The 17,824-nt window shown below is 39.7% G+C and overlaps 8 protein-coding genes across 8 annotated transcripts in view; 2 read left to right on the forward strand and 6 right to left on the reverse strand.

Annotated features, from left to right (window-relative positions):
- Positions 1-943: 943 nt before the first annotated feature.
- SS1G_09009 (predicted protein) lies at positions 944-1,467 on the reverse strand (the record flags this gene model as incomplete). The annotated part of the gene is made up of 2 exons (XM_001590195.1): positions 944-1,030; positions 1,207-1,467. 2 exons carry the CDS (start codon positions 1,465-1,467, stop codon positions 944-946), a joined length of 348 nt encoding a protein of 115 aa, XP_001590245.1.
- Positions 1,468-4,653: 3,186 nt separating this feature from the next.
- Positions 4,654-4,975, reverse strand: SS1G_09010 (predicted protein; the record flags this gene model as incomplete). Its single annotated transcript, XM_001590196.1, has 2 exons — positions 4,654-4,680; positions 4,832-4,975. The coding sequence occupies 2 exons, from the start codon at positions 4,973-4,975 to the stop codon at positions 4,654-4,656; spliced, it is 171 nt and encodes a 56-aa protein (XP_001590246.1).
- Positions 4,976-5,791: 816 nt separating this feature from the next.
- SS1G_09011 (predicted protein) lies at positions 5,792-6,273 on the reverse strand (the record flags this gene model as incomplete). Its single annotated transcript, XM_001590197.1, has 2 exons — positions 5,792-5,893; positions 6,226-6,273. 2 exons carry the CDS (start codon positions 6,271-6,273, stop codon positions 5,792-5,794), a joined length of 150 nt encoding a protein of 49 aa, XP_001590247.1.
- A 256-nt stretch (positions 6,274-6,529) lies between these two features.
- Positions 6,530-7,379, reverse strand: SS1G_09012 (predicted protein; the record flags this gene model as incomplete). Its single annotated transcript, XM_001590198.1, has 4 exons — positions 6,530-6,607; positions 6,776-6,826; positions 7,076-7,085; positions 7,231-7,379. The coding sequence occupies 4 exons, from the start codon at positions 7,377-7,379 to the stop codon at positions 6,530-6,532; spliced, it is 288 nt and encodes a 95-aa protein (XP_001590248.1).
- Positions 7,380-8,346: 967 nt separating this feature from the next.
- On the reverse strand, positions 8,347-8,744 carry SS1G_09013 (predicted protein; the record flags this gene model as incomplete). The annotated part of the gene is made up of 3 exons (XM_001590199.1): positions 8,347-8,472; positions 8,562-8,580; positions 8,701-8,744. 3 exons carry the CDS (start codon positions 8,742-8,744, stop codon positions 8,347-8,349), a joined length of 189 nt encoding a protein of 62 aa, XP_001590249.1.
- A 1,688-nt stretch (positions 8,745-10,432) lies between these two features.
- On the forward strand, positions 10,433-10,648 carry SS1G_09014 (predicted protein; the record flags this gene model as incomplete). Its single annotated transcript, XM_001590200.1, has 1 exon — positions 10,433-10,648. The coding sequence occupies one exon, from the start codon at positions 10,433-10,435 to the stop codon at positions 10,646-10,648; it is 216 nt and encodes a 71-aa protein (XP_001590250.1).
- Positions 10,649-11,935: 1,287 nt separating this feature from the next.
- Positions 11,936-14,500, reverse strand: SS1G_09015 (hypothetical protein; the record flags this gene model as incomplete). Its single annotated transcript, XM_001590201.1, has 4 exons — positions 11,936-11,954; positions 12,053-13,482; positions 13,935-13,982; positions 14,489-14,500. 4 exons carry the CDS (start codon positions 14,498-14,500, stop codon positions 11,936-11,938), a joined length of 1,509 nt encoding a protein of 502 aa, XP_001590251.1.
- A 2,042-nt stretch (positions 14,501-16,542) lies between these two features.
- The window catches only part of SS1G_09016 (hypothetical protein), a gene marked incomplete at both ends in the record, with an annotated part of 7,898 nt that continues 6,616 nt past the window's right edge, over positions 16,543-17,824 (forward strand). The window contains 3 exons of the mRNA XM_001590202.1: positions 16,543-16,596; positions 17,124-17,229; positions 17,490-17,705. Of these exons, the coding sequence (XP_001590252.1) occupies positions 16,543-16,596; positions 17,124-17,229; positions 17,490-17,705 (376 nt within the window). The remainder of the gene's footprint in view (positions 16,597-17,123; positions 17,230-17,489; positions 17,706-17,824) is intronic.

The raw sequence follows: 17,824 nt of genomic DNA on the forward strand, positions 1-17,824 counted from the left end.
ACGCCTAGTTATAAACCACCTCGAGAGCCTAGAGCACTTCCACGTGATCTAGACGGCAAACCTCGTAACAGTATGTGATCTTGGTCACCTGAAGATCGTATGCGCACGCACCATCAGAAATCAAGTGATGAGGAGCCCTGAGGAGCCAGAAAGCTCCTAGGGGCTCCCTTTATCGTTCATTATATAGTCAGAGTAGTTTCATAGTTTAGGAGCTTCGTGCTCAACTTAGTTATCAATTAGTTTACCTACATTCTACTTGATCTAGTAACGAATTCACTTTCAAGTGAATACCAGTGATAACCAGTGATAAAGCCTTAACCCATAACTACCAACCGACGAACCTTAGGCAGCCGCTGCCTTTAGTACAGTATCGTTACAGGATATTCTTGATGTAGTTAGTATGTGAAACTTGAAAATTTTAGTATTATAAAAGTATTTATCATATTGTGATTTATTTAGATGGCTTTTGACTGGGTAAGATTATAAGATCTTAAAAGCAATGGTATTGTATAATAACGATTTGTTTCCTGTGCTTATGATTGTTTATAACGGATGATATTAGTATAATTATTATTAGATTTGGAATTTTATAAAGAAAGGGAAGTTATACATCAAGACAAAATATCTATGGATATTCTCGTCCTTTAGTGTTTTTTTTATCTCGTTATAGAATAACTGAGTAGTTTTATAAGTATACTACTTAAGTAATTTATATTATATCAATAAAGAATATTTTTTAAAACTGAGGAGCGGCAAATTAAAAAAGATATATATTATTAATATAGGTTAGTTATTTAATTATGTATTCTTTTGTACACTTATAAACTTTACTTATACTGATTTATTTCATCGAGTTAATTTCTTTGAAATCTTTTTGTCTCTTGTTTTTATCGTTATTATGTGTCCTGCCATGGATTCGTAGACCACTTATACACAGCATCAATTACATGTTCAAATCTTTAAAGACCGCAGCTTTTGTTTTAGCTTTACTCTCCTTTAAAATCGTGGAGCTTTTGCCGAAAATTTTCCCCTAAGTCAATCAATTAATTAATCACCGTTCTCCCCTATTTCGTGGAGAAACTATTCCCACCTACAATATCATCATCCGAGACAGGACATACGCCATGCAACATGATCTCAATATAACCACCATATTTCAGTCATGAAAGTATTTCCGAGAAGAAGATGTCCCAGTTAATTACATACCCAACAGCCAAATAATTCTCGTATATGGATGATGTCGAAGTGGGCTTTAAGATAGATCTGTACGATATTCAAGTCTTCAACTTCGAAGGCGCAGTTAGGTTTGGAGGAATAAGGGTTAATCATGAATAGGCGAGAGGTCGGTGGTGATGATGGATGCGGATGGATGTGCTTCAACTTCAAGGAGCTTCCTTTATAGGAAGAAAAACCCAAGGGTCGCGGCGGAAACCAAATGCGGCATATACTACTCTGCGGCATCGACATATTTGGGATAGGTTTATCCGCATATTCTTTAGCAAAATCTGTGTGCGATATGGAGTAAGACCAGATAGATAATTGCTTTTTCTCATTAGTTCTGACTGCACAGATATTGGAGATGCAATTCTAGATATTCGGATGATGGATCAATAATGGAGATGGGGTTTTATCTATTCATAATGATGCTTGAAAGAGGATGTTAGAATCTTTCCTGGTACATATAGAAACTTCCATCAATACCAAAATGAACTATCTCCCCGAGTCTTTGAAGATATCAACCAAGGAATGTGAGAGGAGATATATCGTTCTACTTGATTGATTAGGTTTAATTTTGATTCAAATTCATATGAGATTCATACTATACTCGGTACTGCTGGTTTATAAGGTTCCAAGGTAGGTGGGTGGTGAACGCATGTGGGATAGTTCCCGGTAGGCGATTTCCCTCCACGGTCATCACGACAATTCTATTTCCCAGCCTTAACTGGCTATCAAACGTTTAACTTTCTTATATCTCCCCGTCGTATCCATCAATTAACATCTAGAGAAATTTATGGGGGAAGATATTGAAGATTTTCCACTGGATTCATATAACCCGGTAATCATAATAAGAGCAGGTACATACTTGACCCCGGCAATGATCACTACCATTTGAGTACTAACTCACTATTATTCATAATATCTCACAGGGAGTACAAGCTTTGTCATAGCACAGGGCCTCAGTAAGGTTGGTAAAAGTAGGTAGGAATACGAACAATTGTGTTTGAAATAAATATCCATCTTTCAATTCCTAGACAACGGCATTGAAATATAGGAATTCACTTGGAATTAAAAACCTTGAAATCCCTAATATCCGAATCTGTTCTTCCCGAACTAAAATCTTGTCAAGTCGATCAACATACGCCTACTAATTCCCTCGATACTCTATCGTTCGTTAATGGCTCAACAAGAACTCTTGTTTGCTCTAGGACTTCCACACTTTCACCGACTTCGATGATTCGATCTCGCATGCTCTTGGTCCGAGACCTACATATCGGATACAATTGGGAAATATCGTAGATTAACATAAGGTAAAAAGTTTAATATATGTTTTGAGGATGGTCAACATATAACAGGAAGATTGGTGATAGGCGCAGCTGATGCAAGGTTAACTGTTAGGAGACTACCCCTTTGAATCCGAATAATCGTTGAATACACGACTTCCGTATGCTGCTACATTTGTGCAAGTAAGATAAATTCAGAACAAGCTCTTTGTTTACATCATGTGGTTCTCTATTCCTGGCTTTACCACGTCCCGATAGCCTATGTATTATTTGGTTTACAAGGTTTGCTAGGTCTGGAAGAGCGAGAAGGTTGGAAACTTTTCGTCTATATTTCATGGAATACGAGTATGTGAACGCGGGATGGAGGAGCAGGAGTGTTTGATAATGCAGCAAGACTGAAACAGGTTAAAAAACCAAAGGGGTTGCGGGAGGGGGAGGGTTAGGGGTTTAAAGAGTATTGAAAAAGTGCTTTTGAATGGTTATCCAAAGATCAACCAGTTTGGTTTTTTAGTCTTGTTGTGTGGGATTGAAGGGAAGAAAACCATCAATGGGATAATAGAAATGGATGAGTGACTTTGAGTGGTGATTTTGCCCATTCAATGAGTTATCGTGAGTTCTGATGATTCATTTGAAGATGTACACTAACTTCTTCAAATAACGAGGTCAAGGTCCCAACCATCTCATGACTGATACTGGTAATCTTTTGAATTACTCAAGACGGATACTGATCCAAGTCTTGCCATTTCAAAATATGAACAGGAGATGAATAATCGAGTTGGTGAACAAGTTCATCTCAGCGTTATTAATACAAGAATGTTATATGACTGGTCAAAGGGTACTGAAAGTCCGGTGTTCAAAATGCTTTGACAAAGCATTCATGATCATTCCACTTAGTTCCTCTTGATATTCTATGGGCTCTAGGTCCATAGAGATCATAAATGTTTGGTACGGAAACGAATGAAATTGGATTTGCTTACCGTCGATCACGACTACTTCCATACTTAGGAAGAAGGCTTAGAAATCCTAGATTCTGATATTTCCATTCCATTCCATTCCAAAACACAATCCCATTATTCCAATTACTCAAATCATCTTCAAATTAATACCTGGTCCTCCTATCGTATCATTCTTCACCAGTCAGACTATTCAAACATGTATTTCAATCTGTATATCCACGAGTATGATATGCTGCACCATCACGTTAACATAATCCTGAGGTTACATTACCCGAACATTTTCCTCCGGTATGACTCTTAACTTTCATTACCATTACTATTCCTCTCCAAATATCTCATTCCCTAGTCACCATATCCCCAAAGTCGGCGATCTAGACAATCAATCTATCGTCAAAGTAAGAACTAAACACCAGATTTTCTTTCACCGCAACAATTCTCTCTGCTTATTAACCCCCACATCATTCATCCATCCATACATATCATTCATTGATTGAACACTCTATATCCGAACCCATGAAAACAAAAATCATCTCATCATTCCCAAACAAACACAAAAAACACAGCCCTATAATATCCCACCTGCATCTGCATCTGCATGCATCACTAACCATCCATCCCATCATGGGGGTTTCATGGTTGAGGGTGTGTAGTTTAGTGTAGGTAATGTGAAAAATCCGAGAAAAAAACGTGTCCCCCTCAACACCTTACCTTACCCTACGAGTATCCCACGCCAAATCTGACATCCATCCTCACATAACCTAACTTACATACATACATGCATGCATCCATACACCCCACCCCCAACCAAAGAAATTACAAAGACCCTCAAATTGCACCATCATTCACATACATATCTAAAAACAGAAACCACGAGGCCAAGTCTGCATTGCGGTTGCGATCTCTTCTTACACTACATGTGTTTTGAGTGCCTGAAGTACGCGTGGCAACAGGGTTTATTTCTCTCTGTCGTTCTAATTAATGTTTACTGGAGTCTGGTGGTCTTTCTGTACGATTGCGAATGAGCCGCATGTTTGGGGTGTATTTTTATTTTTTTGGCTTTTTGGTTTGGTATGTTTTTTAGGTGAGATAATTGTGAAATATGTAGGAGATGAATGGGTGGAATGGATGGAGTAGAATTGTTGTCCTAAATAGGGTATAATCTCAGGACCTTGATATTATTCTCTCTGTTCGCTTTCTTAAGTTTTGACAAGGCATTCATTACGCTGCACACAACATCGTATTTATCTATTTCCCTTTTAAAAAGCTATCAATCTCACAATTTCGAAATGAGGAATTAGGAATAACTTTAAATAACTACTAAGATTATAAAAAGCAAGAATTTATAGACAAGAGCAAAAACAAAGTAAGACTTACCAGATACCGAAACCATACCACACGGAGCGCAATACGAGAAGTACCGTGCCGTACTTGAGGAAGGATCGATGGATGGTAAGGTATATACCGTAGCCTAGCGTACGCTACTGTACCTCCAGATCCTACAAGGAGAATTTGGGGCATCTTCGAAGATGGATGGATGGATGGATGGATGGATGGATGGATGGATAGATGGAGGGATTCTTGGTAGGTGTGCACTCGTAAAATTTCCTGAATGGTTTGGGTGGAGGGGCTGGGGAAGGGGAAAAATGGAAGGTTGTTCTGTTAGCTGTGATATAACGTACGGTTTCGTTGGCCCCCAAATTTTAGATGGCCCTTTTGATGGTTCTAGATAGATGATGGGTTCTGGCTAGATGGTAGTTGATGGGTTTGTGATGTAAGGTGAGTGGTATTGTCTGTGCGGATTACCAGGCAAATATCTATTTGTTTGTGTAGATTTATTTATCCATATTTATTGATAGGTTAATTGTTCCGATTAGATTGTCTGGGAGAGAAAGGTATGCATAAATATATTTATCGCAGTTCTATTGCGATGCAATACATGATATTATACGATGGAATATGATATTCGGTTATAACTCGCGGTTTATTTGCAATAACCTACAGTAAAAGTATAGTATGATACCCCACTAGATTACTCCTCAATCACATCACATCACATTATCACATCACATCTCATCTCGCCAGCTATTTCTGGTATACAGTATAGATCTCACGATATCTGATTTGTGGAAGAAGAAAGAAGATGGATCGAGAGGTAACCTAACCTAGAGATGAAATCTATTCTTGCCTCTATTAATTTACTCCTTCAGTAAAGTAAGTAACCTTAGGTAACGATAGATACCTAGATAGTATATCAAAACCACAAAATAACATCCACCAATAGGTTAAATAACCTTACCTCTATATCATTTCCCCATTTCCTCAAAACTGTTGACTCTATAAATAGCATCTTCCATCGAGTACTGTACTTCGTAAATCTCCAAGAATAATCAAACGAGCCTTGGCATCGATCGCATTATTTCTTAATTCTACTCTTCTCTACTCTACTTTACTTTATTATTCTATCAATTCCGTATAATCTACAATTTATATCACGGGCGCTAAAAGATGACATCCGCAAACTATCCTCCAACCTATCAAAAGCTTACCAATCATCCCCTTCCCCATCCCCATCCCCAAGCCAAACATTAACACCCATTTTCCAGCTCCGAATTACCCATCACATTTCCATCCTTCTGGCACCCACTCACCAGTGAGTGAAAAAATATATCCCTCCTTAGCCGTAGAAACTGCCGGTAACCTCCAAGCTAAACTAATGTATTACAACCCTCCATTATAATTACTCAAAGATTTCCTCGCTGCATACATACCATACCGTAAACTAAAAAATCTAGAAATGCCACGAGGTAACGTTCCATCTAGGCATGGGATTTGGCGGTGCATCACTCACTCCGTCGAGGCGTGAGGCTTTGTGCTACATACGAAATTCTTTCATTAAGATTCCAAGGAGCCCATCTATCCATCATACCGGTGAACGGTTTCTCGCATTTGAGTTTCCGGGTATCTGATCTAGTGGATGGAAATAATGGGCTTTTGGTATGTACATACTAGGTAGGCAGGGTCGTGGAAAATACCCGTACGTATACAGAAAGAGGCTGTTTTCGAACCTTGAATTCAGGGCTTGGAAAATGGGATTTTGGATTTCGGTGGAGTTATGCTATTGATGATTAAGGAGTATGTAGCTGCAGCTAGCTGTAAGGTAGGTCAAGGACACTATGATTTTCATTAGATATCTAAATCATGTATTTTCTCGAGTTCATCAGAATCAAGGTCATGAGCTCGTACCCTTCTCAATTTGAACATGGCAGACCGACTCGGTGGTTCTAGGTGGGCAGTGCTGCTGTGCTATTGATGACTTACCCACCTATCTCTCACTCTTGCTGATTGATGATGAGGTTTACTCAGCCAGCCCTCTTATCATCAGCATCATATCATATTATGAAACTATTCTTTACCCTTCGCCAAGCATTCCTCATAAACTGTATTATGTATCAAGCTTCTAAGATGGTTGGCTCAGATGCCGAAAGAATTTATCTAGAACCAAGATAGAAACATGCGGCGATGAATCAATATCACAGGGTGTCACGGTAACGGGCCGTTTCAGGGGTAATTGTAAGTAATCGTTAGGGGTTTTGCTTCGCGAATACATATATCAGGTACGAGCGTTAGGCTAGTGTATTTTAGTATATTTTAGATATATCACACAATAGGCAGCAAATAAAACTAGATATCCGCTGAAGGTCCAGAGTAATGGATGAAATTACGTCGTATATCAGCAGACTTTCCATCAAATCATTTCTACTCCGTAATCTTACACTAAATCCACAATTTCATAGATGAACCCGACAAAAGAGTCATCGGCGAATGGTGATCCCACTTCCGTCTTCTTCTGCAGCAAGCAATCCCTAGAGTCATGCATAAGGCATAACGCAGGTACAGTCAAAATTCTAGAATGACTCGACATCTTTCCAATCGGACAAATGTATCATCATCTAAGCACCCATTCATCCAACGATGACAATCATGACCTCGATCATGATTTGAAACGATGTGAACTCGGGGTCGGGGAACTTGGAATGCGCACATGGCATGAGATACGCATATGCACTGTAACACATCCAGACCACGAGGAAGCTGTAACAAAATTCAAACTTCGGATGAACAATATGAGGTAATGTGAAACGGCCTGTGAGGTACGAGATCCAGTGGTACCTAGCTAAGACATTGATTGCTACTCCTATCTAGCTATGGCGGAGATCCTCTCGTGTATGTAAGTTTCTTATTCATTAACTTAAGACTACCTACCTACCATATACATGGGGTTCCCACGACGCGGACCTGATGTTAGACCGGACAAATTCGGGAATCCTCTAATTGTCAAAAATACTTGGATTATGTATGCGTGGGATGCATATATACCTTACCCACCATGACCACACCATGAAGTAGAGATCCCGATCCGGGGAATCCTAACCTGACTCCCATTGGTATGTTCATACGAATCCTTTGCCGTTCCTCGTGTAGTCATAGCACGGCGCTTGGAATCCTGGTTCTCTTTTAGGTGGCTAGACGAGCTGTGTACGGATGGATCCACAGATCAAACAAAGCCTTCAGAACTTCTTCTTTGAGAGCTTCGGTGAATGTAGATGTGATGGATTAACCATGGCTATTTTCGTAAGGATGAGGTCCATCTTTTTTATTGTGCTCAGTATTTCTCAGAGAGTCAGGAGAGATAGATAGATAGTTTGGTACCGATGAACATGGTGGTAAGCTTATAACGTTTTCGTTGGAATATTATGCCTGGTCATCGTTTGGTCCCCTTTCATTTGAGGCTTAGGAATACTATAATCTAATATTTGAGAAGCTAGCTACTTGATTAATGATTTGGGCCATGTACGGAATATATTAAGATGAATTTAGAATTTAGAAAATTAAGTAGGTTCGCGCTTATCAACATGGCTTTTCATCACAAGAACCGTTTGAAGTTCAGGTTCGAGCCAAGCAACACGTAAAGAAGAACATGGATGGATGGGCATGGGCAAGTTGACTAACTTTGACTGTCAAGATGTTTTACCTATTCAGGTAAAGTTATTCCAAAATTCCAAAAAAAAAAAAGAGAAACCTCAAAATAATCATACATACATACATAATACACAAGCCACAAACTGTTTGATCAAAGACAACATCTATCACTTCTTATCCAAGCAATGATGAGCTGGGATATAAATAACCGACCTGTCAAGATCCCCTGTTTTTAGATCAGATCATAGGGCTGAGATACATACACCGGTGCATTGGTGAACCTAGAACCTTGTAGCCTCAAGGCCATTGAATACTTGACTTTTTGAATGAGGTGATTGGAGAAAGAGGGTAAGATTTGGATTATAATAAAGATGGCATGATTTTAATCCTGGAAGAAACGTGTTGTGGATCATCGTGGATGGATGGATGGACAGATTAGATGTAAGGAAGATTCTTTACATGTATATTGTACTATTGACTTTTTATATATCTTTTCTTTTGATAATTTCTTGGAGTTTTCTAATAGGCAATAATAATGTTTACAAGAGATAACTAGTTGTATGTATTCATATCTCATCATCTCAAATTACTCGAGTAACCTTAGGTACATAGGTATATAATCCAACACGATAAATAACAGTGACTTTTAATTGCGCAGTAAATAAACCCACTTTCTAACAACCTACAAACATACCAACATACCATCACCATCTAGGTATTCTTCAGCTCCGGTAGTTTCATAACTACTTATCAAAAAAAAAAAAAGGCGCCTAATAATCCCCGCTCATCTAAACTCCAAATCCAAGGAAGGATTCGGCAATATAAAAATGAATGGAATCGACAACAATAATAAATATAATAGATGACCATGCTTCATTGAAAGTATCTTACATGTAAGAATTACCAGTAAACTCCACTCGTAGACCAAAAAAATTAGATTTAGGGATGTTAATCATATACTTAGCTTTAGGTTGATCTTTGAAGTAGTGTGTATGGTGTCAAAGCTCGGTTCGTGAGAGAGGCGGCCTCGATAACTTCAGCCTATGTATCTGTCTGTCTGTCTGTGCTTTTAGGTACCTAGACTAGTATCTAGGTATCTATCTACCTATTTCCACGGGGCATCCAGCTAATAGATACCCGTACTAGCATTATTTTAGTGAGTGCCCATGCTATAGCCATAACCATTACCATTTTAGTAAAATGGGAATTAATAACCTAGAAGAATTTCGAAGGAGCGTGAATGAACCGGGGGATTCAAAATGCATTGAGATTTGTCAGGATTTTGATTTTGATTGTGGTATTACTTTTATTATTATTATTTGGGGAGGAAGTTACTGTATTGGATTTGTATGTTTATTACTCCATTTCTTAGTATCTTATTTAAGATTACCTATTTTTCTGACTCGATTACTGTGTGTGACCTTACTTATATAGGTATACTGTAAGTTATTCACAGCCTAGCAACTAGCAGGTAGCAACATCAGCTTCATCTTGATTTTAATAACGCGATTTATTTCGTGCTAGCGTAGGGTAACGCACAGTTAGAATCCATGGATTCCATGAATGTCATGGATTTGCAGACCTAGCATCTCATAATCCTAAAGACTACTAACTGACTAGGGCTTTCAGAGGATGAGGTGAGGCATTGTCGTCATGATGAGTTGAGTACTTGGGATGCATGCTAGAGTACTCTGGCTGCCATACTGACTGATATGTCTGCATACATACATGGAGGAGATGGGAAAGTATATAGAGGGCGGTGGTTTCCTGGGTTGAGAGTTTTTCTTCATCGGTCTTTGATTATTACATACAGTACTTATATACTATTCTATAGAATATAAAACTTCTTTCATATCTCTTCATATAGTCTTCTTCTACTCACTATCTGTCAAACGCTCTTCGATATATATCATCTCGAATCGACTATATAACCAATATCAACCTCAACCTCAACCAAACCACAACCAACAAACAACCTCAAACCCAACCACCAAAATGGCAGTTCAAACCTTCACCAGCACATCCAGCAGCAGCTCCTCCTCCCCAATCAACACACCCCTCAACTTCGGCCGCGGAGGCTACAACGGCCCCAACAAAAGTGACGACGAAGAGGATAATTCCCGTCCTATCATCTGCGTTTCCAACTCTTCACTACGTCTTCGTCGTGGAGATGATGATGAGGAGGAAGATGGAAGAGGTGGATATAACTAAATATCCTTTGCTCTTTACTTCTAATGATTGATTGCGATGCGGGGAATTCGATCTCGGGTTCTTGATATCACATCTATACCTATGGCTACCTATGTATGAGTAGATATGGAAACCTAAGGTTCAAGTCCACCAGTCTCTATATTGGATGTTGGGTGAAATGTTCGGTTAAGATTAAGGTTAACCCCTTCATCGCATCATATCATATCGCATCATATCGCATCACTTCCTATCGCATCATCATATCTATACATTCACAATTTCCAGCAATTCTCCGGCGATCACAAACAATAGATTTCCAAAAACCGGCAACAACAGCACAGCACAGCACGGCATAGCAAAATTTCCTCTTATACCACACATAAAATTCAAAGGTCTCACGACCAACCAGCATTGCATTTTTACGGAGTTTTCGCATTTTACTTTTACGTTTCGCATTTTACATTTCCATTCAATCAAGCATCCAGCAATCAACCAAACACAAAGATATATATTTCCATCCTCGCGGATTTTTTTCGGTTGCTATTCGGTTTCTCTACTTTCGCATCGCATCGCATCGCATCATAGATCGCATAGATTTCTCAGCATACATCGGAGTTATCATTTCTTCATCTTCATCATCTTCATCATCATCATCTCAAAGAAAACCTTCATGATTCCAACGACTTCACTTCACTTCAATTCACTTCAATTTCAGACCTCGATTACGTTACCTCAAGACTCCAACCTTTTAAAGATTCCATCGATGAATATGGTAACCTAACCTACCTACCTCATGAAAGTTACTCCTTCGACTTTCGACTATCAATCTAGAGACTTTGAGATTTAAGATTTAAGATTTGGAAGATCTAGAGTCACGATTTGAGCGCATATTTCTTTCATTTTCATTTTCTTTTTTGTATTACTTTTCATTCATACATGGTATTTTAGCATTATTTGGGTGTTGGATATTGGTTGCATTACATAAAGGCTACATGATATTGGATAGACCGGATAGATATCTTTTTTTTCCTTCTCTTCTTCTTTTCTCTTATTCTCTTTCTACCATTTACACGTTCTTGTATTATTACCAGAGGAGGGGGGTTTAGCATGATATATCACAACGCATGAACAAATAAATGAATGATCAATCAATCTATCATGATATATTTATCTCCATCTCAACTATTTAATCTACTAGGTATCTACCTCGTGAAACTCCATCATCATGAATGCCAATTCCAATTCCAAGCCAGACCTCAATCCCAATCTCAATCCCAATCCCATCACACATCTCATCCCACAATCTACCTACTTACCAACACAAAATCTACAAATGGGGGATCAAAAAGTCAGTCCACATACATACACAATACAACCAAAACAAGCACCACAAAATTAACCAAAAAAAAAAGACAATCAACTTACTTTTCAAAAACCACTCCAAGAACCTCCTCAACATCACCAGCTTCACCTCTACCCGTAATCCGCGATAAACAATTAGCAGCAGATCTAAGATGCTCAGCCGCCAAAACGATATCGACTTCTCGTTCATCATCAACCTGCAGCTGAGCTTCCTTCGTAAAATCTAATAGATGGGCTGAGCAGGCAGCGAGAAGTTGACGCTGACGTTCAGTAACTCCAAGTAAATCCTCCAGATCCGTTGGTAGAGATGTCATATTTTCGAATACCTTGACCATTTCGTCGATAAAATGACCAATACTTCCTTGACTTGATGATGCCTGAGCATTTTTACATGATATCGTCATTAGTGGAACGACATTTTCAGTAATTATGTCTATTTGAGACTTTTTGAAGTCATTTATAAGTTCTGACAGTATCTCAGGGGTGACTGAATCAGATTTATTAATAGCAATCATGGATTTCGGGGCTTTAGCTGCTATTTCGAATGTTTCAATATCGTAACGAATTTCCCATCCATTTCGAATATCTGACCATTCTATACTGGCAAGAGCAATAACGACATCTGACTCATTTGCCTTCGCTTTAGCTCTTCGGATACCCTCCTGTTCGATATGCCCGATTATTGAGTCATTCTTGCCACTTTCACTTGGTGAAACTTGAGTCCTCAAGCCGGCGGTATCCGCAAAAGTGCAAAGGTACCCACGAATGTCCAAACTAACTTCCACGATATCTCTAGTAGTTCCGGCTTCTTGACTAACAATTGAAGCTTCTCTACCGACGATTTGATTTAAAAGAGAACTTTTGCCAGCATTAGGTGGTCCTAATAAAGAAATCCTAATTCCCTTTTTGAGTAATTCACCCCGATGACTTGCTGACTCATGTGCGGCGATTGATTCCAACATAACCTCAACTTGAGCTGTAACGTTCCATAATAATTCCGCAGGCGATTCATCAAAATGTTGATCCTCTGAAAAGTCAATCAATGCCTCCAACTCCCCACGCGCATACAATAATTGTTGTCGCCATGCTTCATATGTACGACCAAGGTTTCCAGAAGTTCCTCGCACAGCAGCACGACGTTGTTGTTCCGTCTCTGCAGATAAAGTATCACTCAATGCTTCCACTTGCGCTAAATCCAATCTATTATTCTGAAATGCTCGACGTGTGAATTCTCCAGGCTCGGCATATCGAATTTTCGCTGGCGATGTACATTGTGGAATTGCGCTTAAGACTGCTTTGACTGTAGCTGAACCCCCATGTACATGTAACTCTAGTACATCTTCCCCAGTAACAGTTTTCGGGGCGGGAAAGTAAAGAACTAAAGCGTCGGAATCGAGAATATTTCGAGTCGGAGCCAATGGCTCATAGAGTGTCCTTACAGCTGCATATCGTGGTTTGGGAATCGGTTTCGATGGGCACAAGCTTTGATAAATCTATCATAGTCAATACCAAAAGCCTGTAAGGTTGAAAAAATCTGTCATACATCGAGGCACGCAGAGCCAGAAATACGTATGATAGCTATACCAGCTCTACCGGGCGCTGTTGAAAGCGCATATATCGTATCGTCTGCAAATCCAATTGAAGTTTCTGTTTGCGTATGAAAACACTTCTTGAAACATTTAGGTCGACTAGGCAATATCACGGAAATGGTATGTCGAAACCCAGAAATAATGGTCCCGCGACTGGCAATCGTATTAAATCTGCTTTGAATGACATTCTGCCGTAAGTGCCTGGACCTTGAAGGCACATTGCGAAGCATTGACGAGCATCGACTTTGGGCAGTCTTGAAATGGTCTGTCGATTGAGTGACGGAGGGTAGAAGCTACAAACAGTAAACAAAGTATATGATTAAATTTCCAGCTCGCTAGAATGGTGATATTCGCACATCTGACGTTTCTCGCTGACTGGAGGATTTACCCCGCTCCCGGTGAGCCTATTCGCCTGTATTAATTGATGTCTTGTATCAAGACTCGAAACTGATACAAGATTATAAAATTTCTAGCTAATAGTATAAATAATATTCTAGATGTTTTACTTCATATCATTTTTTAATACTTAGTATTACATTCAGATGTTACGATGGGTAACAATTAGGTCACAGGATTAGTAATAACACGTGATGCGAGAACTCGAAGAGCTCGAAGGCTTGGCCTCTCGAGCCCTTCGATCGAGGAGAGCGAAAGGATCGAAGCTCGATCCCTTCGCTCCCTTCGAGCCACGAAGCATGAAGGTCTATATAATCAAGACGGATTTCCTTTGTATAGAGCTTCGTGCTCAAGATCAATCATTTAGTATACTCTACTATTAGTTACGAATTGCATTATTGTCATTACTTTAAGTCCCTGCTTGACGCCTAGTTATAAACCACTTCGAGAGCCTAGAGCACTTCCACGTGATCTAGATGGCAAACCTCGTAACAACCAACCACAGAGTGCTCACGGCGACGAACATGTGGTAGCTGCGAAATCAACGATTGGTGGCTTTTAATCCCTCCCTATTCTGCAACCTGACACGGATCATATCAGTCCCAGTCAATTTGATTGGAAAGGGAAATACACAGGCCGCACAGGCTTTTTCGGAAAAGGGCATCCAAATAGGAAATTTGCGAAGAGAATAAGATGTGCAACAAAACCTTTGAGAAGAGATGGATTGGTGAGGGTAGAAAGTTGGGATCGCGATAATAAGTGGGCGTACAATTTGAAGTGATTGACTTCAAACTGTGTGACAAGTCTGTCTTTCCTCTTTTTTTGTCAAATGAGAGCGATGTCGTCGTGATTTTGTGGCCAAAAAGGTCACGTGAGGGTGTGTTTTTATCACTACTCGGAATCACCACGTGAGGGATCTTTGGTTCATGTACCGATTCAATGGCTCAGTTGTGAATATGCCCACACTTCCGTCTCAAACAACCAGAACTCTTTCAGAAAACACCACTGCTTTGTGCTTCACTCTTTCTTTTTTCAGGGTACAGTGGGGCTGAAAGGCGGAGATGAGTATTTTCATGTCGATGTCTTTAGCACGCCACCCACCAGCCCTTGAAGAGTAAGCAAAAGCAAAAGGCAAACGAGGAACCTGAGATTAGAAAGCTTTGGAAGAACCCGCATCACGAAAAATCACTTACATCAACTCATCCAATGCTCTCATGGATGGTGTCCTAATAATGTGACTTTGTGGAAAGGCTTCATGAAACACAAAAGTATATCAAGCCTTAAAGGATCTACATGATTCGAGTTTTCATGTAGTATTGCGATCGAGCTAGGGGGGAATATCTCGGGAAAAAAGGAGGTCATTGATACATATTTTCATTCAATTCACGGTCCATTGGCTGCATTATCGGCATGTTACGAATTCCTAGAACCGGGAATCCGCCTCCAGAAATGCCGATGTTTCTAAAAAGCAATACATGTTCTGGCTATGTACCTCTATTACAGCAGCACGAAGCATCCGAGATCTTCTAATCTCCGGCATGTAACAGTCACCGCCGAATTCACGAAAATCAGACATCTTAAAAAGTTAAGTCATAAGTTATTCTAAAATCGAAATTATTGCATATCAGAAGAAGCGATCAATATTACCATCAGATTCGGCAGCAAGAATCGAATTATAAAACCAGAAGTTTGGTCTTGAAAAGCTGGCCGGCAAGTTCCTGTTTCATATAGTTGCCGCAGGGTAGAAAGTCATGGTATTACCAACCACCACCGTGGAACTATTCTTGAACTCTGTGCGAGGACGAACCCACCAAGAAGCTACGGGTTCTACTGCTACTAATTTGAGCCATTATTGGATTTTCTGCAAAAATTCTCGAAACTTTGGAGCACAGGAAAACACATAAAGTACAATGAAACGATCTTGTGGCATATTAGCCATAATCTTCGCACAAAGTTTCACCCGAGTATTTAAAATATATATGGTTTCTCCACAGTGAACATGTGATAGGATAGAAATTGTCATTAACGCGCCATTGATGATTGTACTACAAATTTCTGCCGCGGAAGTTATCCGGAATCTTCAGTATCGAGGCGCAATAGGTCTGTTTCCTGTGTTAAGCTTGTGCTACTGGTATTATTGCAGATAATGCATGCATTTGTCAAAACTGCATGAATAGGCGAATTACAGCAGCCATTGGGACATTTTGACATGTTGAGATGTTGATGAGCTCGGAATCTGCCAAGATGTCTCTCGAGATAGCTCAGAGTTGTTGTGTTCAGCCATTGTTACCCAAGGGTGGTATTCCGCGGATCGAATTAACTCCCAGAAAATATTTGTGGTGAGGATATTCAATCATAGCAGATGAGCCCTGCTCGAAGCTTAGAGGGATCATACGGATAGCTAATGCCTCATCTCGGCGCGAGTTTTTTTGGTTTCTCTTTCTCTTTCTCTTCTCACAGGACTGCATGAACAAACACGGCACAATCATTCTATCTATGGACTGTTATTTCCTTCTAATTGTTTTTATACTAAACCTTGCAATTTGTCCTTTCTGATTGCAAGCCATAATGCCGTCTTTCGCTGATCAACCAGAGGAAGTCAAGACTCGAGAGAGGAAAAGAGTGAGAAATCTTCTGAGGTAATTAAGTCAACAATTCATTGACCGGGACGAATTAACCATTACTTCTGTATTAGATATTACACACCAGAGAAATGGAAACTTACAAGAGAGAGTGAAGACGACGATTTCGAAAGAAATGGGCGCGGGCTGCCAGAAACAACATGTGAGGCAGAAGAACAACCACATATAGAAGAGGATCCCAAAAAAGCCGAGAAAGGGGGACCTGATCCTTCGAAACGACTTCGGCATGATCCTACATTGACAGCATTTGCGCAGCTCGGCGCTTATCGATTGAATACTGAAAGGTCTTTCATATCTTTGATGGATACGCACAATCAATACATCATTGCGGAAGCAACAAGGAGTGTTTCACTACACACTAGAGACCTCACAAAGCCTGGTGACGAAATCTTCCTTGGGGCCCGCATCCTAGATATGCACTGGGGGATATGCCCAAATACGATTCAAATTTTCACAGCTAAAGACGATACGGGAAATGTGAAAACTAACCTTGTTACCGCGAATCAGACTCGTTATGTAATGAATGATCTTGCAGCCATCGAAAAGTACAAAACGCGCCCTTATATTGCCGAATGGCCATATATGAGATATTATGCCGAGGTTCCTATCTACAGTGAGTTTCCTACTTTTCATTTATTGAACACAATTCTTTTTCTCCATTGTATTGGGGATTTTGAAATGAGCTTCTATAACTCCCAGTTTCAAGGTCAATTTTTGAACAATCCAAAATCAATCTCTCATGTCATACTTCTTGATCTAAGGCACAAATTGCATTTTATTTTCTAGACACTTATCAGGTCAACATCTTTTATATGTTTAGAATCAGAGGTTTAACCTTGATCTTAAAACTTATTTTGACTTTATCACTATTAGGCCCAGAAAACATTGTGATTGGAACCTATTGCGTGGTCGACAATAAACCACGATACGAAGGGTTGGATGATGATGGACTTGAGATATTAAATGAAATCGCAAGAGCAATTATGAGACATCTTGTACTGATCGAGAAACAAGATCATTTGGAACGAGGAGAGAAAATGGTAAAAGGCTTGGGCTTTTTTGTGGCCGGCAAGTCCAACCTAGGCGAAGGTTTGGAAGATTGTTCTCTTAACGAAAGGAATCCTCAAAATGAGTGCAACTCTCGTGCAGGAGATACCACCGGAATATCGCTCCATGTCCCGGAAACAAACGGATATATGCCAAACACA

Source organism: Sclerotinia sclerotiorum, genomic scaffold, assembly GCF_000146945.2.
Source record: "Sclerotinia sclerotiorum 1980 UF-70 scaffold_12 genomic scaffold, whole genome shotgun sequence".
Lineage (NCBI taxonomy): Eukaryota > Fungi > Ascomycota > Leotiomycetes > Helotiales > Sclerotiniaceae > Sclerotinia > Sclerotinia sclerotiorum.